Source organism: Engystomops pustulosus, chromosome 5 (assembly GCF_040894005.1).
Source record: "Engystomops pustulosus chromosome 5, aEngPut4.maternal, whole genome shotgun sequence".
NCBI classification, from domain to species: Eukaryota; Metazoa; Chordata; class Amphibia; order Anura; family Leptodactylidae; genus Engystomops; species Engystomops pustulosus.
Genome location: NC_092415.1, coordinates 169,034,800 through 169,062,104, shown reverse-complemented (window position 1 = coordinate 169,062,104; position 27,305 = coordinate 169,034,800). Strand labels below are relative to the sequence as shown.

The following is a 27,305-nucleotide window of genomic DNA, read 5'->3' as shown; positions in this document are numbered from 1 at the left end:
CCTCGCCACCAGTAACACAGCTACATACAGCCACCTCGCCACCAGTAACACAGCTACATACAGCCGCCTCACCCCCAGTAACACAGCTACATACAGCCGCCTCGCTACCAGTAACACAGCTACATACACCCGCTTCATCCCCAGTAACACAGCTACATACAGCCGCCTCGCTACCAGTAACACAGCTACATACAGCCGCCTCATCCCCAGTAACACAGCTACATACAGCCGCCTCATCCCCAGTAACACAGCTACATACAGCCGCCTCGCCCCCAGTAGCACAGCTACATACAGCCGCCTCACCCCCAGTAACACAGCTACATACAGCCGCCTCGCCACCAGTAACACAGCTACATACAGCCGCCTCATCCCCAGTAACACAGCTACATACAGCCGCCTCGCCCCCAGTAACACAGCTACATACAGCCGCTTCATCCCCAGTAACACAGCTACATACAGCCGCCTCGCTACCAGTAACACAGCTACATACAGCCGCCTCGCCACCAGTAACACAGCTACATACAGCCGCCTCGCCACCAGTAACACAGCTACATACAGCCGCCTCACCCCCAGTAACACAGCTACATACAGCCGCCTCGCTACCAGTAACACAGCTACATACACCCGCTTCATCCCCAGTAACACAGCTACATACAGCCGCCTCGCTACCAGTAACACAGCTACATACAGCCGCCTCATCCCCAGTAACACAGCTACATACAGCCGCCTCATCCCCAGTAACACAGCTACATACAGCCGCCTCGCCCCCAGTAGCACAGCTACATACAGCCGCCTCACCCCCAGTAACACAGCTACATACAGCCGCCTCGCCACCAGTAACACAGCTACATACAGCCGCCTCATCCCCAGTAACACAGCTACATACAGCCGCCTCGCCCCCAGTAACACAGCTACATACAGCCGCTTCATCCCCAGTAACACAGCTACATACAGCCGCCTCGCTACCAGTAACACAGCTACATACAGCCGCCTCGCCACCAGTAACACAGCTACATACAGCCGCCTCATCCCCAGTAACACAGCTATATACAGCCGCCTCATCCCCAGTAACACAGCTACATACAGCCGCCTCGCCACCAGTAACACAGCTACATACAGCCGCCTCATCCCCAGTAACACAGCTACATACAGCCGCCTCGCCACCAGTAACACAGCTACATACAGCCGCCTCATCCCCAGTAACACAGCTACATACAGCCGCCTCATCCCCAGTAACACAGCTACATACAGCTGCCTCACCCCCAGTAACACAGCTACATACAGCCGCCTCATCCCCAGTAACACAGCTACATACAGCCGCCTCGCCCCCAGTAACACAGCTACATACAGCCACCTCGCCCCCAGTAACACATCTTTATATCTACCTTCACCCCTACCAGATATGCAGTCCCATGTAACATACACCTCAGCCCGCACAGCCACACACACATTCACTGTATAGAGCATATACATACATACCATATACACAGCATATACAAAAACACACATCATATATATACATATATTTTAAGGTGTATATGCTGATATAAATTTATGCGCGTATAAATACAGCATATACATATATACACAACAGATGCATATATACACATTTATACACAGTATATACATATTTAGGGCTCATTTACACGGCCGTCTGGGGGGACGTACATACGGCCGCAAATTTGCGGCAGCATATATGTCCCCATAGAGGGCAATGGCGGGCCGGCAGCTGTAGGGTGCTGATCCGCGCTGTACACCGCAAAAAGATAGAGCATGCTCTATCTTTTTACGAGTGTGCGGCCGTGCGCCGCTGTTTTCTATGGAGGGAGAAGGGATCACCTCCTCCTCCTATCCAGCACACGGCGGTATACCCGCATGGCGGGCATACCGCGTGTGAATGTACCCATACACAGTATATACACATATACAGAGTATATACGCCGTAGATGCACATATACAGAGTATATACGCCGTAGATGCACATATACAGAGTATATACGCCGTAGATGCACATATACAGAGTATATACGCAGTAGATGCACATATACAGAGTATATACGCCGTAGATGCACATATACAGAGTATATACGCCGTAGATGCACATATACAGAGTATATACGCCGTAGATGCACATTATACACAGTATATACGCCGTAGATGCACATTATACACAGTATATACGCCGTAGATGCACATTATACACAGTATATACACAGTAGATGCACATATACAGAGTATATATAAAGTAGATGCACATATACAGAGTATATACGCAGTAGATGCACATATACAGAGTATATACACAGTAGATGCACATATACACAGTATATACGCAGTAGATGCACATATGCGCAGTATATACACTGTACATACACATATACACTGTATATACATATATATACACCTACATATACACACACAAATACATATTTACACACAAATACATATTTATATACTTACAGTTCAAGCCGGTGACTGTTCGTGGCGTCAGACGGGTGTTCGAGCTTTGGGCCGCGGGCCGTACAGCTGCTTGTACGGGCGCGGGGGTGGCTGCTACCGCGGTCCGGACTGTTGCTTGTCCGGGCGCGGGGGGGGGGGGGGGTGGTTGCCGCGGCCGGACTCTTGCTTGAACGGGCGCGGGGGGGGGGGGTTTGTCTCTTGTGCCGCGGGCCGGACGGGGGGGGGGGGGTTGTTGTGCCGCGGGCCGGACGGGGGGGGGGGTGTTTCGCATGTTAGGAGGGGGCGGGGGGACCGTGTTCGGGTGGGTGGAGTGGCTGAGGGTGGGTGATTTTTCGGGCGGGGGGCGGCGGGAGTTAATTGTTCGGCCGGAGGAGTTGCGGAGGGCGGGGGTGGCGCGAGAACTAGCGGGGCTGCTTGGATGGCCGTGCGTGTGGGCGGGCGTGGAGGCGGTCAACTTTTCCGGGGGGGGGGGGCGTGTGGCTCAGCGTTGCAGGGGAATAGGCGGAGGGCTGGCGTGGGGCGGTAGGCTTGAACATGCAAGCAGATGGGCGGGTGGGGAGGCTGTGACCTGTGCCGGGGACGGGAAGGTGGCACTGGCAGTCTCCTGTGCCGGGGATGCGGCCGGGCTTCAGGGAGATGTCGGCACAGGAGGGGAGGCGCAGGGGGTGGCATCTGGTGGGGGCCCCCTGGGGGGGCAAAATGGTGGGGGCCCCGGTGCTCGAGCCCCGGGAGCCCCGCCTATAATCCGGCCCTGCCGGATCCTAATTCCCCGGACGGGTGTAGGAAGAGGATTAAACTAACAAGGGCATAAACTAAATTCAGGGAAGCCAAAAGACGCTCTGGAGCCTTCAGTCTGAGCTGTTTTATAAAGTTAATATTTTGTTATTAAAGATGCCAGAAGCCTTGTAAAAAACAGTCCCCCCATCCCCTAGCCTAATTGGGACACTCTACCATGAGCAATGTGGTGGTAGATGTCCTTTAGGGAGCCAATTTCCATTTTTGTTGACAGTAAGATGTTTCATGTTCTACTTTATATTGAATAAAATAATAATATGTTATCATTCATAAATTGTAAATCTTGACCTTTGTATAACATGTCACTAGCTTGAACAGCACCTTACTGGCAATTCTGAAGTGACAGCATTTACTACTGAGTGACTAATGACAAATAGGTACTGTTTATAGGGTTAGTGGACCTCATAACTTCTGGACCTCATGAAACTTTGAACATGGGAGGGATGTTGTAGAAGACTTCTGTGCATCTAGGCACCAGAGCTGCAGAGGCCATGGCATCTGTGCAGTGGGGGGCTCAGTAAAGCCCTCTCAATGGATACAGATAGTGTTGAGTGTGATGGTGATGCAGGGAGCCATTGACCATCCACATCACCACATCACAGGGGTGAAGGCCATTTGTTTTGTAGCAAGACAGTGAATGTCCCAAGAAAGATACTATTACATTAAAAGGAACATGTCGCAAGATTTTACCCCGTTAAACTACCGACCCCCCAAGTAGGGTTTAAAATTTTAAAAGCCATCTGAAAATAAGCAGAGAGGAGTCTGAAATCAGTCAAGTTATAGGCTGGTGGGGAGCGTCAATTTAGACACCAGTATCTTGGGTTCTATAGCAGCTAGAACCATAATATTAGTATCAAATTAAATAAGAACATGTTATCTTAAAAACCGCATTAGACTTATGGTTCTTGGAGCTACAGAATCAGAGATATGGAAAGGCAAAATCATAGTTTGCAATTCAAGCTGTAGATGAAGATCCAATTCCCACCTGTTTATTTAACTGTCTGTATCTCCTGTTCTGTAGACCACAACTTTAAGTTTTATGAAATTTGAAAGATGAGATTCTTATTTTTTACTTGATATCAGAATTGCTCTAAGTACTATAGAACCCAAGATATAGCCATCTACAGTGTTGCACCCACTTCAGCTGGAGTAGTGGTGTAATTTTAGGTGCTCATTCATTGGGTTTTATAGCACTTAGAACCATGAAGAACCTCTTCTTCTAAATCATTCCAGGCATCCGTTCCTTTGAGCTACAGAACCTGAGATTCAGGGAGTTAAAAACATAATCTAGAATTGGATCTTTAGCTACACCTCTTATTCTCAACTATTGCCTACCCATATCTCCAGTTCTGTAGCTCACAGAACCACAAATATAATGTGGTTTAAACATAATAGTTAATGTATCTTGATTTATTACATTACCAAAGTACAAAGCTGCGTAGAGGGGATGTGAGAAATTGGAAACAGAAGTGCAGACATGAAGGGACACGTAGATAGAATTCCATACAGTAAATATGCTGTCTGACTATGCCAATCACTACATAGAGGAGCCACTCCTTACAAAAGACTGCTACAAGCCTGCAGAGAGCACATGTGAATATGAAAAGCATATGTGTGACATGCTGCTTACATGTCAGATTTCTGGTAATGGGGTCACTGAGATAACTCCAGGCGGAGGCCACAATCAGAGAGGGGGCTACAATGTGAGAAGGGGCCACGCTCTTACGGATAAATTAAATTGCTAACAGAGCCACGCCTTCTACTCCGCACCTTACTTCAACCCCACACAGTATTTACCCCTTAGTGCCCTCCATTTCCCCCTCACATTGTGTTCCTCCAGCTCCCTGTCACAGTTTAGCCCTTTTGATATTGTGCCTCCAGCTACCCGTCATATTAAATCTCCCTCTTATTTTGCCCCCCCACAGCTCCCCTCTTAATGTTACCCCCAAATAGCTCCCCCTCTTGTTGTACCCCACAGTAAAATAATAAGCACATAGGCCCAGATTTATTAAAGCCCCTGCGCCAGTTTTCTGTCAGTCTTTGCACGTTCATTTTAGTGCAAATTTCTTGCACATGTATTTGTTGGAGCAGTGCAGGGAGCGCCAAATTGATGAAGAATGTGCAGCCTCTGCACTATACACAGGCAGTTTCCACTGTTTTTGTGGGCCATATACTCACCTTTCCCCATTCCCCCACAGCAGCTTCTCTCTCCTCTCCTTTTGGCTTGAAGCTGACAGCCAGATGATATCATCACATCTCACCTGTCGGCCCTGCTACACACAACAGAAGCAGAGGCACAGGAATAATACAGGGAGCTTTCTGCTCTCTGCATTATCACTTTAATCAGCTCAGTCATTATGACAGTTGGGAGGTATGGGGGGGGGGGGACTAATAATTAGTATGGACCATTCATATGATATTGGTAGGGTGTCTGACCAATCGGCTATTTAGTATTGTTTCCCCTCCATTGTTTACAAGGCACATTGCTCTACATTGGGTAGTGGCTGTGCATTTTATTACCGCTCAAGATACTTACAGGTCATCGCTGACACGGACAGCACTTTTTTTAAGCTTGGTAAGGTCGTAGTACTGCTCTATTGGTAAGCCCCTAAACCAAGAAAAAAATGTTGAAAGTAAATTATAACAGTTTTTTATTCTTTCATTAAAAAGTGAAAGTTATCGTGTAACATAATAACATTTTACTACACTATGGGGCAGATTTACTTACCCGGTCCATTCGCGATCCAGCGGCGCGTTCTCTGCGCTTGATTCGGGTCCGGCCGGGATTTAATAAGGTAGTTCCTCCGCCGTCCACCAGGTGGCGCTGCTGCGCTGAAAAGCATCTGAACGCGCGGGAATTCACCGAGGCCGGATGAGTGCAGGTAAGCAAGTCCCGAGCGACACATTTTCCTTTCTTAAATGCGGCGGTTTTTCCGAATACGTCGGGTTTTCGTTCGGCCAGGCCCCCCGATTTCCACCGCGCGCATGCCGACGCCGATGCGCCACAATCCGATCGCGTGCGCCAAAATCCCGGGGCAATTCAGGTACAATCGGCGCAAATCGGAAATATTCGGGTAACACGTCGGGAAAACGCGAATCAGGCCCTTGGTAAATGACCCCCTATGAGTTCACTGAGAAAAGAGCATTGTTGTAAAATAATACAAGCTACTGCCATTTTTTCTCTGCTTCTGAGATCAGTGCAAGTCATAAGTGATATATACAGCCCTTTGTTGGCAAATGCAGCGATTTATAGGGGACCTTTTCCAAATTTTACCCCGTTAAAGTACTAGCAACCTTAGGTACAGTGTACATGTCACTTCAGACAGCTCCTATTTTTGGTTCTGTAATGCACAATACACAAGCTTATGGTGTCATATAGATGTGACATGATGTGATATCATCTTTCATATCACATAAGGCTTAGGGTTCTGTAATACCGGGCAGCATGGTGGCACTACAGCCTTGCAGCGCTGGGGTCCTGGGTTCAAGTCCCACCCAGGCAAAGAGTTTGTGTGTGTGGGTTTCCTCTGGGTTCTCCGGTTTCCTCCCACACTCCAAAACATACCACGCCCCAGTAGCCTCTTTTCTCCTCCTACTCTGACATCTTCGGCGTGCAGCATGCGCAGAACGGCCAGCCCGCGGCTGCACGGGCACTGCTCCGAAGCCGGAGCTACTGCGCATGTGCAGAACTCTGGCTTCTCGGATGAGGGTGCGCAGCTACGAGAAGCTGCACGCCGAAGATGTCAGGGTAGGAGGAGAAAAGAGGCTACTGGGGCGTGCAGAGGCCGCAATGTGCAGCCTCATGTCCGCTACTCCACGCCCCAGTAGCCGCTTAAGAAAATTTACATATTAGGGTATTAAAGTTAGGGACGTGAGGATTAGCTCTAACAAGGGCTATCCTCACGTACCATAAATCCACCTACCAACCGTTCTACCTCTATAGGTAGAACTGTAATGGTAGGTTCCCTTTAAAGGTAAACAGGTGAGATTTCAAATAAAAGAGGTAATTCTAGAAAGGTTATTTTATCCTCTAAGGAAGTTAGCTCTGGGGTAAAATATGGTGACAAGTTTCCTTTAGGAGCTAAAGTCTCTAGTTATTAGGGCCATAGACAACCTGTGAACTATAATCATATAAAATTAATCTTTATTTATATATTACCATCATATTCCACATCACTTTACAACTAATGTGGTATATGTATACAAATAAATAAGACATTAAAGAGCTATACCAAGATGAAATAATATGGCCTGCTCACAAGAACTTAGAATGTAAATGTTGAAGGATTGACACAAGAGTTGACAATACTTGTCCAGAAATTCTTTATCTGCAAGCAAAAATCTGTTCCCATCCACATGATTGAAAACTATTTTCAGTGAAACTTTCACCAGTATTCTCCATCACTTTCATTACATAAGATCAACATCCTCTTTGAAAATAGTACAGGCGGTCCCCTACTTAAGAACACCTGACTTACAGATGACCCCTAGTTACAAACGGACCTCTGGATATTGGTAATTTATTGTACTTTAGTCCAAGGCTACAATAAACAGCTATAAAAGTTATCACAGGTGTCTGTAATGAAGCTTTATTGTTAATCCTGGTTCTTATGACAACCCAACATTTTTAAAATCCGATTGTCACAGAGACTAAAAAATATTTGGCTGGGGTTACAATTATAAAAAATACAGTTCCAACCTACAGAACCAATCTTGTATGTAACCAGGGGACTGCCGTGTATCATGCAGTATTCGTTACCAAGCAAGAAGCTGTCACTGTTGCTTACTATCGTCATCTAGTGTTAAAATTTGAAAATGCACCTGTGAATAAATTCTATGGTAACTGAAGTGACTTAAAATGAGAAATACTGACCTCTACTGGTCGTTTGTACATTTTGAGAAATGTACTGTGATATATTATTTATTGGCTGAGTAGATTTAGAATGCAGACATTTGAGACATCACACCTCTAGGCCTCAGGCATTGTGTGTACAGAAACTGACATGTTATAATATTTATGAGACTGCACAATCCTAATAAATGGTAGACTGTGCAGAAAGAAGAATTCTCTACTGTACAACAAGAAAATGTGGGAGAGAATGGCACGTCAGTAGAATGATATCATCACAAATCACAGGACGTAACAGCAATCCGAGGTGAACAATAATGGAGTTGTTTTTGTCAGTACAACTCCTCACTTGCAGCTTGCAGTGACCTTGGCTACATTTACCCAAAGTTGACAGCAATATAGGCCTGGAGTTGTTTATATAATCCAGGCAAGTATATAAACTTCGCCTTGCCCACAAATTTGATAGCAGTTGCTAAATTACTAACCCCCCTGATGTGGAGGAGACTGGATCCCACTCCGATCCTGCAACAATGGCAAGAGAAAATAAAGGAAATATGTTGGTTGGAAGAGATGGTCCATTGTGAACTTCAGTCTAGCCCAAATTATGAAACTGTGGCCCCCCTGAAGGGTACTTAGTAGAGTTATTATAGTGCCTGCAGACTTCCTCCCCCCTCACCAGCAGGTGACTCAGCCTCCATCTGACTTTTGATATGGATAATAACTGACCCCCCCACTTTTATGTTCAGATTATTTGGCAACGGCGTCTCTCTTTCTGCATTGAAAAGTACAAAACTTCATTGGAAATTTTATTTTTTCCTGTTGCACTCAATAAAAACAGTTTACAAACTAATAGAATAAAAAGGCTGTGCACTAGTAACTTGTGAGTTTTATTTGTTGTTTGTAACAACTATTAGTTAAAATATAATAAAAAAAAAGTATGAATAAATATACCGGTATGTCATGTGAGGTAATGTAAAAATATATTCTATTTGTTACTCTATAAAAAGGCACTATATCAGAATTTCTGATGGTAGATGTCCAAACCTTCTTGGACAATGTATTTTATAGTATTGAGAACAGGTTTTCGTAACTTCAGGAACTGCAGGATTCACCTAAAAACAAGAACTTGGGGGCATGCATTTTTAATAGGTCTTCGGAGCCTAAAGGCGCTCCATTGACGTAGTCCGGAGCGCCTGAAGCTCAATAGCATATTTAATGAGGTCTTTTTAAGCTCTTATAAAGTAATAGATAGATACTTGAAGAAAGTATCTTATTAATATTATTTTTTTTATAGATAGATGATAGAAGATTGATAGTTATGAGAGATAGATACAGTATAAGAGAGATAGAAAATCGATTGATAGATGGATAGATAATAGATAGAAGATATATAGATAAATAGATAGACAAAAAGTTAGATAAATGGTTAGATAGACAGATATGTAGATATGAAATAGACAAATCATAAGAGATTGATAACTAGATGGATAGATGATAGATTTATAGACAGGTGAAGCATCTACAACCGGGGATTCAACCAAGGAGTATTAAAAGAGCAATATATCCTCTTTCCACAAAAGTCTACATGCAGGGGGCCCCGTTAGTACAAGGGGCCCTGGGCACATGCCCAGTTTTCCACCCCCTAACGCCAGCCCTGTTTGTAAGATGTCACTCACAGGTGTACACCCCCAATTGGTCAAAGTTAGAGTAGGTATGCTGGGAAAAGGAGAAAGAAAGTGTGAGTGCAGATAAAATATTACTTTTATTTATATAAAAAATAAAATGAAGAAATAGTATTCTTCAATTTGGTTAAATAGTGATAGTGAAAGTGGTTTGCCCATAAAAGAAAGATATTTTTTAAACACCTTATTATACAATTTTACTCAGTTTTATTGCTGTTTTAGCTCCTATCACTCAGTTGGCGAGGACTCTCTAAGCAGAAACTTTATGATCCATCTAGTGCTGTAAGATGTTGTGTGCTGGCAATGTGCTTAGATTATCAGGGTACAGGTTTTTAGCTTCTGAACATTCTACTAGTATCTGACACATAGAAAAAGAGAGATGAGACGGATCAGAGATCAGAGAGATGTGAGATCCATGAATATTACACACAATGATACTCTCCAGCTCTGCTACCTGCCTTCCTTCCCTGGATAAAGACTTATCTTATCTCTAGCTTGTAGAAAAAACTCTGCACACAGAAATTGTCTGTGTGTGAGCTGGTCATGTAATGGAGGGGGGAAGGGCAGGAGGCAGAGAGTACTGCAATGTGCAAATAGGAGAAGCTATTCATGAGAACAATCTGCCCTGTCCGACCATAGTCAGAAGATTTACGGTGGCATTCCAGGCAGCCAAATTTGTATACACCAGGACTAATAGAGAAAGGAATTATAACAGTGAAATGCTGTATTTTTATTAACAGTGAATTAGAGAATGCATTATTTTGTTATCTCTTGAGCAGAGATAAGTACTTGGGGGTCCTTTTTTTGAAAATTGCACCCCCTCTTGTTCAAATCTCCTTTTGCAAGTAGATCGAAGGAGAATAAAATATGAGGGACAGGATTAAGCTAAGGTAGTTCAGTGTTGTATATACTGTTATTGATATAGGCTACCTATAGCAATCTATAGCTCACACACTGTGTGTGAAACACAGGTGGTATGTGTATCTGCCCTGTGATCACAAAGTGCGCTCTTCTCTCCTCAGCTGCCTCCAAGGCGCAGTGTCAGGTGGCAGTCTGAGTGGAGAGAGCAAGGCACTGGCCGCTCACGTGGTGCAGAGACAGGCAGCAAGCCCTGATTCTCGAAACTTGTTTAACTCGTTGTGTATTGCAGATAATAGGTACATGGTACGTGGCTCAATGTCAGGATCAGTGGTGGTGGACCCACTGAACCACCGCGTGTGATGACGTAAGCCGACACCTGGGAGCACCCTAAGTGGCACCCAGTATTCATCAAAGCCTGCCGTAAAGCAGGTTGAACAGTTCCCTACACTGTACTGAGGAGACCCAACCAGGTCGAAACAGTGCTGTCTACAGTTGGGAGTCTGTTCCTTATGGAATAGATATACTGGTTTGGCTTAGTCCCACATCATGTTTTTAGACTTCTTGTAGGTCATACTTGATGTTAAGGGGGCTGCCTTTCAAGGTAGCAAAAGGAGGTATTGTTTTCCATTTAACACCTTGGAAAACTTATTTGCATTATTCCCAGAATTCCCTAGTGGAGCATCTATGGCTTTAAGTCTCCACATGCCTTTAAGGTGGCCTTAATTGGCATTGTCTCCTTAAGGAGAACACCTACTGTCTGATCGTAAAGCAGGTTGTACATGCTGCAGTGGGATACCACCAGGTCAATCCACGGTTGTAACTTGCTCGTGGCAGTTGCCAAGGCAAGCACAGGAGCGGAGTCGGTAACACAGCAAACGGTCAAGACAGGTGGCAAAGAATCAAGAACAGGAAGCAGAGGTCACAACAGGAAAATCACAAAAGTCACAATAACACGCTTTCTCTCAGGTAACAGGGCATAAAGATCCGTCCGGGTTCCTAGAAAGAGGCAGGTTATATAACAGGGCAGCTGCCGGCCAATGCCAATTAGCGGCTGTTAAAGATATATTTCTCTACAAGACGCCATTTTGGATCAATCGGCATTTTAGTCTTAGCGGGGGGTGCTGTTGACCTCTGTACAGTCATGTCAGGATTCAGACTTCATTTTGTGTGAAACTGTTAAGAAATTACTGTGTCTTCATTATAGCTACCTTATTTTTAGCTCGTCTGTTTGAAGGCCACCTTGTGACTTTTACAGAGCTAACACAAGGGTAATTAGTATAAAAATTCAGTTTGGATGAAAACAAGGCCTCTGGGAGAAATAATATGTAAAGTTCACCTACATGTTTTGGGAAAGTGAATTTATGAAGAGATATTCATTATGGCTAATAGCACTGCAGTATTCTATCACCTTTTCACGCCCCCTTGAGCTGATGATGTTATGTGTTTTCTATATGTAACTGCTCACTTATAAACTGGGAGAGATTCTGCATTTTCTAAGAGACTGGTGTGTCTTAGTTTGTGCTCTCGTCCCGGTACCGGGGAGCCATGAAAGGCTCAATATGAAAGTCACCTTACAACATGAAGGACTGTTTAGAGTCCTAGATAAAAAAATCTCTCTTTAACCCCTTAACGCTCTGCGCCATAGCTCTACGGCGCAGAGGTATAAGGGATGTATGAAGAGGGCTCACGGCTCTTCATACAGAGGGGGGGGGTTGTTGCATGTTGCAGCAAACCCCCACCGCTAATAACCGCGGTCGGTGCTTGCACCGATCGCGGCTATTAACCCTTTCAACGCCGCCGGCAAAGTCGCAGGCGGCGTTTAAAAGACGGCGGCGCGCGGGTGCCGCCATCTTTATTACGATCGCCGCGCCCCCGAACGTCGATCGGTTGCCATGGTAGCCTCGGGTCTTTGTTTGACCCGAGACTATCTGGCATCTGCAGATTCGTTACAATGAGCCAGTGGCTCATTGTAATGAATGTGCTGCAAAAATGCCATATATTGCAATACAGAAGTATTGCAGTATATGGTAGGAGCGATCTGACTATCTAGGGTTAATGTACCCTAGATGGTCTAAAAAATAGTGAAAAAAAAATAAAAAAAAAATTAAAAAAAATTAAAAAAAATAAATAAAATATTAAAAATTCAAATCACCCCCCTTTCCCTAGAACGGATATAAAACATAATAAACATATTAGGTATCGCCGCGTCCCAAAATGCCCAATATATCAAAATATAGAAACGGTTACGGGCGGCGGTGACCTCCGAGGCAGGAAATGGCGCCCAAATGTCCGAAATGCGACTTTTACACCTTTTTACATAACATAAAAAATGAAATAAAAATGATCAAAATGTTGCACAGACCTCAAAATGGTAGCAATGAAAACGTCGCCTCATTTCACAAAAAATTACCCCTCACACATCTCCGTGCGCCAAAGTATGAAAAAGTTATTAGCGTCAGAAGATGGCAAAATTTTTTTTTTCTTTTTTGTACACATTCGTTTAATTTTTTAAAATGTATTAAAACACAATAAAACCTATATAAATTTGGTATCACCGCGATCGCACCGAACCAAAGAATAAAGTAGGCATGTTATTTGGAGCGAACAGTGAAAGTCGTAAAAACTGTGCCAACAAGAACGTGTGGTTTTTTTTCCACTTATGGAATTTTTTTTCAGCTTCGCAGTACATGGGATGTTAAAATAAATAACATTACGGAAAAGTAAAATTTGTTATGCACAAAATAAGCCCTCACACAGGTCTGTACACGTAAAAATGAAAAAGTTATGGATTTTTGAAGTTGGAGAGCGAGAAATGAGCCGAAAAACCCTGCGTCCTTAAGGGGTTAAACTTCATAGAGCCAGAGCGCACACATCCTAGGGGACAGGGGACACGTGTGGTTCACCATCTGGAGCGTGGGTGGGTGAGTATCGGCTGCATCCGATACGAAGGTACTTGGGTGCCGACACTCAACACTGTCAATTGGACTATCTGTCCCTCAAAGAATCTATCCCTAACTTGGTGTAGAACAAAGCTATTGTCCCTCATGTTTCTCTATATTACTGTTGTCCTTATATGACACCACTCCAAGCAGTAAGGTAAAGAACTGATGGAGGTATGACAAAAACCATAAAGCCCTGGAGTCCTGGAGCTCTATTCTGTATGTGGGCAATACCAGATAGGCTTTAATGCTATTATATTATCGTCTTTCAAACTGAAAACTGAGAAATCTTTTTTTTTCCCCTTGCTGCACCTGTTATGCCTTATTTATGAAATATTGGTGGTTTTCCCGACACTCACCAAATTTTTGTTTTTTTGTGCAAAATTTTGGCGCCACTTATGAATCCAATACTATTCTAGTTCATTTAATTTTGTCTATGAAGTTTTATTTCATCTTCATGAACAGGGAGACAGTTCTAAATCTTCATTAATTATGAATCCCTAGCGTCACAAACTTACACCCCACTAAAAATTATAGCACACTTCCTGCAACACCCTGTGCCCAAAGTAAAAAATGCCTGTCTCTGTTTTTGGGGCAAACTGAGAGCTGTAAAATGCTAGTCTCTGGTCTATTTCACCTTCATGAAAGTGGAGGAAATTTTAGATCATACACAAATTTATTAACCCCTTTTGCCACAATCTTACATCCCAGTGTAAATTATAGCAAGAATCATGCGTCAAAAACATGTACCCTGCACCAAAATTGCTAAATGCCGCACAGTGACTTTTTGTTTACACAATATAAGGAGTTGACAAAAAAATGTGTAAATTGTGGACAAGATAGGTTATCAGTAGTTAATTAATGAGGTTCTGGCCACTGGGATATCATCACTTCTGTTATCCATAAATATTAATACGTTATTTATATTCTATTTAATTTGATATGTGGCCGTTTCCAAAGTGAAAACCTCAACCGTGAAGAAAACTTCTAGTGTTTAGTTAAAAAATGTCAAAATTGCTGTTCCCAGTATTTCAGAGACCCATCAGAATATGAAAAACATATAACATGTAATAATAATTACAACTTACAATAAATATATAACCACCCCAAATACAAAGTACGCCTTGACATCATACCTGGGCCAGGGGTCTCCTCCGTACCCATAGTGCTTGTGCCCTTTCGCCTCTTGTGGTGGAGGTTCTGTCTTTGGTCGATGCTCAGCAGGAAGAGACACAGCTCCTATTCCTCCATACTCTCTTTCCCTGCCCCATGGAAGCCTCACAATAGCTGGGGTTGATGACCGGTACTCATGATATCTGCATGGTAGGAAAAATCATGGATTATTTTTACTTTGGAAATATAATAGTAGATAATTTAGGTCCCTAAAACTTGGTAACCATGCAGGCCTTTTCACACTGGCGTTTGTTCAGTTTTATAGGATCAGAAAGCACAGATTGATTTTTATTTATTTTGCAATTAACTTGAAATGAGTCTGTTTAATTCCTTACTGAGCAAAAAAATTCAGCAGGCTCCACCCCTTTGTCCAATCTGTCCTGGGCGATCTCCACACGAACATATGCATTCATGTGTTCTAATGCTTACTATGCCACAATTTTGCAGTGAAAGGGGAGCGGAATTCAACTTTTGTATTGTAAAAATACTGTGTAATGGGACTAATATAACATATTTTAGTAAAAAACTAATTTCGGTGCTAAAACTATCTGTCACAAAAGCAGATAATTGACAAATTTCTCAAAACATTTAGAAAATTTTATGTTTTCCCATATGTAAATGCAAAACATAGCAATCAAAATTTACTACTAACATAGAGTACAAGGTGTCATGAAAAAACAATCTCAAAATCATTTTGGTGAGTTAAAGGGGCACATTTACTTACCCGGTCCCTGCACAATACCCGATCCGGAATGTCTGACGAGGATAAACTCTACCGCGATTCAAGTAGATTGTGCGCCCGATATCCTGCATGTGTCGCTTCTCCGCTCAGTTACGCTGGAGTTGACCTTCTTCCCGGTGCATGTAAGTGCATGGCTTGTGACACACTTTCAAAGTTAAATCCTGTGCTCAGTCCAAATCAGTCGGATCCTCTGATGGCACACCCCCGATTTGTGTTGCATGAAAGCTGGCACCGATGTGCCAAAATCCTCTTTGCAAAACGGAAAACGTTGGAATATCCGAAGAAAATGCGGCTGCAGGACCCTAAGCAAATGTGCCCCACATAGTTCAAAAGTTATAACTACATAAAGCAACACCTGCCAGATTGCAAAAAAAAGAGGCCGAGGCTTAACAAATTGGCTTTGTCTTGAAGGGGTTAATAAATGTGGGCCCATGTATTTAAGTGTAAGTTCCTTTAAGAGGTTTCCAGTATCTATTTTTAAAATTTATTGACTTGAGCAGTCATGTACATTCACTGTTTCTAGTGGTCACTAATGTTCTAGCAACAGATATGCAAACATAACTCTTTATTCTATAGGGGATAGCATTCCAGCATCCAGAAGCATGACGGAATTTCCCAAAAGGGGGAGTCGCAAAATTATTACACATTTACTAAGGGTCCGCGGACCGCAATTCTGTCGGGTTTCCTGACTATTTCTGTTCTGCGCTGAATTGCCCCGGGTTTTTGGCGCACGCGATTGGCTTTCATGCGACACAAATCGGGGGCCGTTGGCCGCGGACAACCCGACTGATTCGGATAAACCACAAAATTTAAAATTCAAATTGTGTCGCAAGATTAGCGCTCACATGCACCGGGACGAAGGTGAACTCCGGCGGACCTCAGCGGGGAAGCGACACATGCAGGAAATTGGACGCACGATCTTAGTGAATCTGCGGCAGCTCCGAATCCTCATTGGACATCGGGGATCGCGACGGGACGGGTCATAATTACAAGTCTCTTGAAGTGTAAAACTAGCAAGATAATTAAATTATGATTCTTTTCTACCGGACCTGCATGTATAGGTGTGCTCCCTGATGAAGTATTGCCTCTATGCAGGGCTATACAGGTTCCAGGCTACTGGATTGCAATTTTACTCCGTATAATAGATTCTTTATATAAGCAAACCAGTGGTTATGTAGAGAAAAAACACTTAAAGCCACTATACAAGACAAAGGTCTATTGGTGGAAAAATCTACAATATGCTGCATTTTAAGAAAATCTCCCCAGGACTACAAAGTATGTTGCAAACAAGAGGGCAATAATCAGAAGTTGAAGTTTTTATATCCTTTTATTGAAGAATAACAGCACAAAGGCTATCTACATGAAATACGTACATTATATAGTAATATAGAAGTTATTTTAGTCACTATGATCATGGAATATAACATATAAAAGATTATAGGTTACAGACCTCAACGTACAATACTAATCTACATTAAGTAGGGGCTATAACTATATACCTGTGTTATAATACCAGTCCCATAACTTCTTGCCTCTTCTTTGAAACCAATATAGCAGATAATGAAATCCCCATAACCTTGATTTAAACATTATGGGGCAGATTTATCAAGCAGTCTGAAAGTCAGAATATTTCCAGTTGCCCATGGCAACCAATCACAGCTCAGCTTTCATTTCACCAGTGCTCATGAATATTTTAAAGGGGAGCTGTGATTGGTTGCCATGTGCAACTGGAAATATTCTGACTTTCAGACTGCTTGATAAATCTGCCCCAATGTGTCACTTCACCCTTAATGGGTTTGTTCTACCTTTACAAGTTATCCCCAATTCACAGGATTGGGGCTAACTTCTTAATCGGTGAGGTTTCGTTAGCTGGGACGCCCACTGATCATTAGGATGGGACCCCCAGCAATTAGGAGAACAGGGATCCCGTTCTCACTATTGGGTGGAGAGCTTTCGTTTTTATCCATTCAGTTCTATGAGAGAGGTTAAAGATTGCCGGGCACAGAGCTTGGCTAACTCCGGCCGGACCAGGGCTCGTGCTTAGTCTAATGCTCCACCGGTTAGTGAGAATGTGATCCCTGTTCTGCTAATCCTGTTCTCATGATCATTGGCATCCCAGCTGTTGGTCCTTCACTGTTTAGGACGCTGTCGCCTATTCTGTGTATTGGGGATAACTTCTGAAGTTGGTACAAAGGGAATCTGTCAGCTTGATTCTCTTTATGCACTTCACTTTTGTATCAGTATATAGCTACACCCAGCTTCTTAAAATCAGTCTTTAAATGATGGAAGATTTAGATGCTTTTTATCCAGTCACTCTGGTGGACTTTTCCTTTTTAAAGGCTATGGCTCCATTACTTTAAACCCACCCTTCAGCCAGTCCTAACCTTAATCCTATTTCTATCTCACTACTTTAACTGTCAAAATCTTGTGCAAGTACAGTAGCTACAGTATTTTGGTAGCCAAAGGAGTGAAGTAGAAGGTTCCTTTGGCTGTAAATCTTGCTCATGTGCAATATAGGTTTTGTAGTAGTGATTTAGAAAGATAAGGGAAGCTTAGGGCTGACTCAGAGGTGTGACTGAATGGCTCGAATGGTGGGTTTATAGTGGTGGTGTCACGGGTGGTCCCGCGACCCATATCGCGGGTCGCGGGCTCACCCGTGCTGCTCTGCCCCCGCCAGCGCGTCGCCAGCGCGTCTCACCTGTCCCGGCTCTCGGCTCGCTCCCCTCCGCTGTGCGCCTGTGTCCCCGACTCCTCGGGTGCGCGTGGCACCTTCTCCAGATTTAAAGGGCCAGCGTGCCATTAATTGGCGCTTGCCATATTGCCCAATTCTATATATGTTCTATATGTTCCCATACCCCTCTGCTTGGACCTCCTGTTGCTGACCCCGGATTGGACTCTGACGTTGCATCTCTGCCGCCTGCCCTGACCCTGTGCCTGGACCTGACCTTGAGACTGACTGCCGTTCCTGTACCTCAACCTTGGCTGCCACTGCAGACTAGTCACGCCTGTGGAACGACCTGGTGGTACCACGCCGCAGCTTGTCTAACCCGCTTTGCGGCGGGCTCTGGTGAAAACCGTGTTCCACTTAGACTCCGGTCCCAGGTAGTGGCTTGAGTGATCGTCTGCAGTGGTCCAGAGGATCCACAAACCCTCAAGCCTGACAGGTGGTACGGTACTTGTGGGCTCCTATAGCTGTGAATCTAAGTTGGTGGACCAAAATAGCTGCACGTTGCCATATAAAAGCTACAAAAGTAAAGTGCCTGACAGAATGGAGGGGGATAGGGGGGTAATAGTAATTTACAAAGACAAATACTCATATTCATAATAATAGGTGACAGTCAGTCTTGGACTCATCCCATCTTTAAATCTATATGCTTGGATTACTGGGTTGATGAGCGGTCACAGAATAAGTAATTACTTTTTACGTTTCCTTTGGGATGTTGCTGCTGACATTAGAAATTCAAATGTAATTTGAAAACACAAATGAAGAAGATTTCTATTTTCCTGCGGAAATCCATGTACTTAGTACCTACCATGTAATTACAGTGCCGAACATAAATCAGTGCTCAGCCCTCCATTTCATTTATCTTGTACAAATAGGATGGATCTTTCATTAGTATCAACCGCACATTCAATCTATGTCTTGCAGTTATTTAAATAAATATGGTAATATGCAATGGAGGCATTGACATTGACCCTGAGCCTCTGAAAATGTGTTTTTTTTTATTAGTGTTAAAGAAAAAACTTGGCACACTTAGAACATGTAGAGATACAGCCTGGTGTATTCAAGGACACAACTCAGGCTGCTTGACAAATGTATGCTAAATCTGTATGGGAAATTAAATTACTACAGCAGATTTTTGTAGCTATGTAGCCTCCTTGAGACTGGGATTCTCTGCCAGTTATTTGGTTTACCTACTTTTCTGTGATTCTGCCTGACCTGGATTACATTTTACTTCCAGCAGCTGTGTTTTGTGATCAGCAAATACATCATGGTTTTAAACTTTGCTTTTTTGTTGTTGAGACTTCTGTTTGTAGTCTTACGGTTCTCTGTAATGGGTTTGACTCTTTCCCTCACATAAGTGGAGTGGCTGTCTAGGATGATTATTAATCAGACAGGCAAACATAGGGTATTTTGTCAGGGCTCACACTCCCTCTGCCCCATCCTCGTAGTATGGTGTCATACTGCAAAGCACAGAGTCTTCCTTGTGCCAGTCTACAGGTTATATTGAGTGCCTTATGTGTGAGCAGCCATTGTTTCCAAGGACCAGCCATTCTGTTTGGAAAAGTTAAGTCATCAGAGAAATCACATTTTGTCATGGACTACATACATAATAACTGCTGCCCTGCAGCCACAGCTCTGATCAATTTCAATGATACAATATGGAAAGAGATCCTGTCAGCTCCCACCCTAGTATAAGGTAGCTAACCTTCCAGGGTGCTGGGTGTCGCACCCATATTGATCGGCTGTTAATGTCCTATAAATTTCTTAATCTAATTTATTCTACAGTTTTAGAAAATAGTATACTCATAGCTGTCTCACTCTCCCCCTGCTCCATCAGCACTTCCCCCATCCCTCTGCCTAATATCACTGCAGCCAAGGAAGTTTCAGCACACAGTGGGTGGGGAGACATGATCCTGCACAGTGTAACAGCCTGTGAAGTTACAGCATAGAGGGGCTCTGACACTACATTCTGACTCATTAGCATAATTGATTTTAGAAGGAAGGAGGCCATGCACAGGAAATATTATCACTGAAAAAAAAAAAATTAGAATAAAACTAAATTCCCAGAAGACAATGGGCCAGATTTATCAAACCAGTTTGTCTTTTGATTGTGCAGGTTGCACCAGAGTATTGAATACTGGTGCACAGTCTTCAATTATCTGGTGCACCCTTCACTGCTCGGAAAGTATGTACTATCTTTTTTTAGCTGCAGCTTCAACATACAGCATGCAACACTATTCTGCCGAGTCGCTGTAATAAAACTCTGACTAAGCCCTAACAAATGCATTTCATCATCAATTTCACTTCATTTTAGAGTTTTATTCCCTCTACCCAGTACACGTCATGGAATTAAATACCGTCAATATGAAGTGCAATTTGTTACACAGAAAACAAGCCACAAAGACATGGAATCTAAAAAGGGAGTAGTCGTAAAGGGTTTTAATGCATGTGCAATCTCCAAAGTCATTCTTTTCAGTGTAAAGTCAGATCTGGTCCAATAAATGTGAATTCATACAAACACTTAGGCAAGAATTCTGGAATATGATGTATAGGATATCCCGCCATAACATGCTACTTATGGACACTGCATGCCGGAAAACTATTGTAGCTGGTGCTGTTGTTGCTGGCTTTCATGCTTCACCTAGTGCTAAAGCTCTTTCCAATAGGATCAAATCACAGGTTTGTTGGGTGACAACTGAGCCCACAGGCTTTACTTATAAATCATTCACATTGACGGGCAACTGCATTGTGCTAAAGTACGCAGTAATCCCTCAGCTAAGAGCAAATGTTTCAAAACTCTTACGTTCAAAGGGGATTAATCCCTCCCGCACCTCCTCTATTATAACAGGGGTTTACATTTTACTAACTGATTTGGCTACAACATTTTAATGTGATTATAATGTTCTGACATAAAGTAATCCTAGGATTAAATATTTCTATGTGTCATGTAGACTTTATAGATAAAACATGCAAATAGGTATGGAACAAAACAGACCAATATATAAGGAGACATTGGATATTGTGGCCAGCATTTTAGATTCAAAGTATAAGGGTGGTTTCACATTGGTGTGTTTCTCACATCAATGATTTTTCATTGAACCCATTTTGGCTTTTGGACACATACAGATTGGTTTTCTCTACCTGGCTTCAGTAATTTTTCACTGATCATTGGTCAATTTAGAACCTGTTGTCGTTGTGTTCACTGATAACACTGGATCAGTTGGAAAAAAAGTGTGAAAAAGCCCATTGAAAATAGGGGCATCACGGTGGCTCAGTGGTTAGCATTATAGCCTTGCAGCGCTGGGGACCTGGATTCAAGTCCCAGGGTCAACATCTGCAAAGATTTTGTATGTTCTCTCTGTGTTTGCATAGGTTTCCCTTGGGTCCTCCAGTTTCCTCCGACACCCCAAAACATAGTAGTAGGTTGATTAGTTTCTGTGCGCTATATAAATTACTGAATTATTGTTATTTTTATTATTATTAAAAGAATGGATGTGTAAAGCATTAGTGAAAAATCACTGAAGCCAGGAAGAGTAAACCAATCTGCATGTGTTCATAAGCCAAAATGGGTTCAGTGAAAAATCAGTGATATGAAAAAAACTGCCAATGAGAAACCAGCCTAAGATTCTTAGTACTTAGAACCAATACTAAGTACAGTACTTAACATATTGTAAGAATTTTAAAGAAAAAGAGGACATCACAGAACAATTACTCCCTAGACAGACTGGGTGAGATATACTACACATCATATTACAGAATTCTGGCCTAAGTGTTTAGTTGCCTCTTAGACATTTTTACAACTAATTTAGGAAGGAGATTTGTATGAGCAAAATTTAGCACTGGAACAATGGTAGAGGAAGTGTGTGGGCACAGCCGACACCTAATACAAAACAAGGCAGCGATGAAGTGGACAGGGGGTGTGAAGGTATTAACTCCACCGGAGTGGTGCTCTTATCCGAAAAGGTACAACAGTCCAAATAGATGCAAGAATAGAAGAACGGATGGCACTCACCAAAGGTAGAAAAGTCTTCTTTATTGATTCAGGGTAAAATACAGGGAGGCACGCAGTGCCGCTATGCCGACGGGCCGTTTCGCGCTTTCTCCAGGCACTGTAGTATAAAATACTATCTAACATTGCAAAGTTTAAATACGGTATATCTGCCCCTCTGCTATGAGGAGAAAATTGTGCCTCAAGAGGGCACTATACAGTATGATTGTCTATACAATGGGAGTTTTGGAAACAGTATAGTGGAGGTGGTTTGGGCAGTAGCCATGGGCCCAAGCCTATTAGGGAGCCCATGGCCATTAAAATCAGCCACCAAATTTTAGAACTTGAACCCATGAAATCCTTGTACATCTGTTGTTGCTCTCAATACACACGTACCCAAAAGCTTTTTCAGGACCTTTGACCACCCTCCAAAGTTCAGAATCTGAGATTTGAAAGCAGACAGTAAGAACGCATCTGCCATTCCCCAGGAAGCTGATTCTAGTACCATAAGTAGGAAGTGAATTCCAGACTTGTAGGGGCTGTAATGTTCATATAGCCCAGGGCCCATATTAGTCTTAATCCGCCCCTGGTTGGAAATTGCTGAACACAGAACGGAAATCTGGCGGGGGTTGTTTTTTCCCTCTCTGCGCCTCTTGTGCCTGAATTTATAAAGTGCCAACGCCACAATATTGGTGTTTTCTGACACTCCAGACTTTTTTTGGGTGCAAAACTTTGGTGCTGCATGTGAATCTACCAGTTTTCTGGCGCTTTTTTTTTCCTGACACATTTTTGGGACAATTTGTGGCGCAAAAAGAGAGCTGCACTAGGGAGTTCTAAATCTTTTAGTCCGTCATTAATCCCTTGCGCCACAAACTTACATCCCATTGAAAAATAAAGTACAGTTCCAGTGCCATAATTAATAAATGCCCCTCAAGGTATCTTAGGTATGCGAGTAGAGTGAATAGCAGTGCTGGAGGTAGATATGCGCTTTGCTTGGTAATTTCCAACACTCCCATGCTTTTGAATGGAGTAGCAGGACCCATGCTGGACTTGCCACCCCACCTATTAATGAGACAAGGACCCACATTTACTAAGAACAGTGCAGTCTGCACTATATGCAGTTTGCCTGTGTATAGTGAAGAGGGTGCGGGATTAGGATGTCTGGAATCTGGCATCCTCTGCATTGCTCAGACAGAGGGCACCACTTTTTTTTGGTGCACCTTTAGGATGGGGCGTGCAACCCACTTTTGTCGGGTTTTAGGAGCATGATGCGACTGAGCTCCTAAATGCCCATGTCAGGCTTATGGGATGTGGATCCACTGGACCACTGCAGACGATGACTCAAGCCACTACCTGGGATCGGAGTCTAAGTGGTACCCGGTTTTCACCAGAGCCTGCCGCAAAGCGGGTTAGACAAGCTGCGGCGTGGTACCACCAGGTCGTTCCTCAGGCGTGACTTGTCTGCAGAGGCGGCCAAGGTTGAGGTACAGAAACAGCAGTCAAGCTCGAGGTCACAGTCCAGGCACAGGGTCAGGGCAGGCGGCAGAGATGCAACGTCAAAATCCAAACTGGGGTCAGCAACAGGAGGTCCAAGCAGAAGGGTACAGGAACACAGAACACACGACAGCAACACGGAGGAACACTGGTACACGGGAACACAGAGGTGGTCAGGCAACACAGGAACATGGAGGAAGTCAGGCACGCAGGAGACACAGGAATGCAGGAGACACAGGAATGCAGGAGACACAGGAACGCAGGAGACACAGGAACGTAGGAGACACTGGAACGCAGGCAAATCGCAACAGAGCTTTCTCTAAGGCTGTGATGCACAAAGATCCGGCAGGGTTAGTTAGGAGAGGCAGATATAAATAGCCTCATGGGAAATGACCAGCGCAATCAATGACACGCTGGCCCTTTAAATCTCCTAGAAGTGCCACGCGTGCGCCCTAAGGAGCGAGGCCGTGACTCAAGAGCGGGGAGAGGTGAGACGCGCTGGCGCGGCGCCTGCGGGGAGCGAGAGGCACGGGTGAGCCCGCGACCCGCGATGTGACAGCCCATTTCAGTGCAGTATAGTGCAGCTGCGACACAAATGCGTCTTAAATACATGTGCAAACAGTTTGCACTGAAAATAATGTGCCACGTCAGATAGAAAACTGGCACTGGGGATTTAATATTTTGGGACAATGATCAGTGGGGATCCCAGCTCTCGGACCATCACTGATAAGCTTATTATCCCCTATCCTGTGAAAACTTGGTGCAATCCCACAAATTACAACAATAGTCCATGATTATTCAGAGCTGCAGTAACAACCCTTGAACTTTCCTTACTGGTGTCTTCATATATGACACAGAACAGGTTTTAAGTGAAAATTAGGCAGAATTCTGGTGTTTTGCTTAATATTCCAATGTACTATACTAGTGGTGGCGAACCTATGGCACGGGTGCCAGATGTGGCACTAAGAGTGCTCTCTGTGGGCACTCCAGCTCAGTACAGAGTTTACCAGACAGAACTCAAAGAATCAAGATTTACTAATCTCGGTGCTATTTTAACCCTTTAATCGCCACAAAGTATCTCATATGTCCTCATAGGGTGGCACCTAAGTGGCCAAGCATGTATAAGATATGTCCTGGATTATAGGAGCAATAACTTTGGATCCCTGGCACCTAGAATCTCTTGGCAACTTGGAACTGAGGGATAAGGGAGAAAGTATGGAGAGGACCGGATTATCTTTGAATGTCCTCCTGCTGACCCCACAACTCTTCCTGTACAGCAGCACCCTGGAGAGAAGCTACAGTGATAGTCCGGATTTTCCCTCCTGCCTTCAGTTGTATCTTTGTCCTCAGGAGGCAGGTATGATTGAAAGTTCAACAAATAAATGAATTACTGCTTATATTGGCACTTTGTGATAAATGGTGGGTTTTGGTTGCAGTTTGGACACTCGGTCTTGTGACAAGGTCACTATTGAATTGCAGAGAAAATTAGTGTTCATGTGTATTACAGCGACCACAGTGTAAATTGAGTCACAATGGAAGCTGTTTTCCATGTGTTGGTCTCTTGGAAGACCTGGTACAAGACTCTAATTGCTGGAGTGGAGACAGAAGTGTGATCACTGCTCCAGACCAAAGCATCCAGATTGTAATGGTCTAACAATGCACCAGGTGTGCAATCCCTTAAAGAAGGGTGTGGAGCATTCAGAAGGGGCTCTCTACCTGGAGACACAGAAGCTGGATTGTGTGAGAGCCACATGTGAGTGACACAGGGTTACTGAACGTATTTTCCATACTGGCAGGGAGAAGCCCTCCGGTGCCTAGTGAGGGCCGCCACTGGACAGGCAAGGATTTTGTTTGATACTGGTGTTTTCTGGAATAAAACACAGTTTTCAACATTAATCCTGCTGTCCATGAGAGCTTTGTCATTGCCGACCCCCACGTTTGAGCTGAACCCCTACAGTCTCTAAAAGGCTACATCACTGTAGTATACTGTATGCTATATATACCATAGCTGAGGAAAATTTGACTTCACTCAGTTATAATATTTATTTATGGGTAAAAGAAACAAGATATAAAATATAACACATAAAATCAGTAGATGATAACCTGATTATATGTATATATATGATTTTTTATGTATAGCAGATTTATGCTTTTTAGTATTTATTCTACATGATCAACATAAAGAATATTATGAAGTCTCCCTATTCTTCAATTATTCTCTTAAAAATAAAATCTAAAGTGAAATGTATGAACATTCCTGCAGCCCAGATTGTGTCTCTTACCTTTCTGGGGATGTTGTAGGACGTGGTGGAACTTGTTGGGGTGTCAGTAGTTCAGAAGACTGTAGGGTTGGGGAAAGCTCCTGTGCCCCTTCATTCTGTCTGTAGTAGTAAGACAGGTCGCACTGCACTGCCATCCTTCATGTTTCAGCTGATTCCTCAGAAGAGAAGAACCTTGTAATCAGATATGTGTCCAGGCTGGAAACACCCACTAAAACATACACCAACAGAGCAGCAGAGGCATCCAGGTAACAGCACAGTCCGCCTACAACACTCTGATTGTCACTTGCTGAAACTTTAACAATTGCAAGATAGCATTACATGTCATTCACTCACCAGAATAGGAAACTGGAAGGTGACTGCCCAGCAGGTTCATTACACCAATGCTTCTCCAGTGCTTTATATAGTTAGAGCTCTTGAATACAGCATATTAAGTTCCAAGTTGAATACTGATCCTATAGAGTACTACATTCTTATTAAATGTTGTATTGTGGCGGTTCTACTCCCTAGAAGAATTGCTTTTAGGGAGGAAAACCTCTGTAACATGTTGTGGTACAGAGGACAAATCTAACACCTACAGAGCACATTTGTGCAAATGCTAATGCCTCATGCACACAAACTTATGTGCAACACCCCTGCCAACACATAGGCAAGGTATTTGTTGCAAATAGCGTCCTCTCCATGTTAGGAGCTGTTAGGGAGACTGATCACCTCTCTAGGAGGTTTCTAAATAGTGGAGAACTTTGTGATTGCAGCTGTAGCCACTACCTGGTAAGGCAAGAGTTAGCAATGTGAAATGTTTTTGTCCAATAAGAATCTCTATACTATTGTAAAGCAAGCTGGAAGCTGATTGGAGAGTGTTACCACCTGACCAAGGGATTATAAAAACCCCTGGTGGGTGGGAGTCAGTCGGAGTGAGAGAGACTCCATCTTGGAGCACATGTCAGCCAAGCAACCAGAGGAGAGGGCAACTCCTGCAGAGCTGCACCAGCCCATGTCATAATACCAGGAAACAGAAGTGTCCAGGTAAGCTGCCTGACATATTAGGACACGTCAGGAGACTTCATCCCCAGAGCAGAGATTTACTATCTGGACTCCATCGTTGCCAGCCCAGCCTGAAGCTACTACCAGGCTGCGAACAACTTTCCTGCAGACCAGCTATCTCCATCAAACTTCCAGCTTGTTCAATATGCTGCTACCATTTGGCTGTTGCCTGCTATTCGAAGTTGAATAAATAACTGTAAGTTGATTTGCACAAGGTGCCTCAGTGTAATCCCTGGATCAGGCTGTATCACCACCACGGGCTCCCCAACCTACA

At 43.7% G+C, this 27,305-nt stretch overlaps 1 protein-coding gene across 1 annotated transcript in view; it reads right to left on the bottom strand.

Moving 5' to 3' along the window:
• The window catches only part of SPMIP4 (sperm microtubule inner protein 4), a 42,770-nt gene extending 16,563 nt beyond the window's left edge, over window positions 1-26,207 (bottom strand). The window contains exons 1-3 of the mRNA XM_072153751.1: window positions 25,991-26,207; window positions 14,723-14,902; window positions 5,792-5,863 (exon numbers count right to left, since the gene is read on the bottom strand). Coding sequence (XP_072009852.1) covers window positions 5,792-5,863; window positions 14,723-14,902; window positions 25,991-26,124 — 386 coding nt within the window. The 5' untranslated portion in view covers window positions 26,125-26,207. The remainder of the gene's footprint in view (window positions 1-5,791; window positions 5,864-14,722; window positions 14,903-25,990) is intronic.
• Window positions 26,208-27,305: the final 1,098 nt, after the last annotated feature.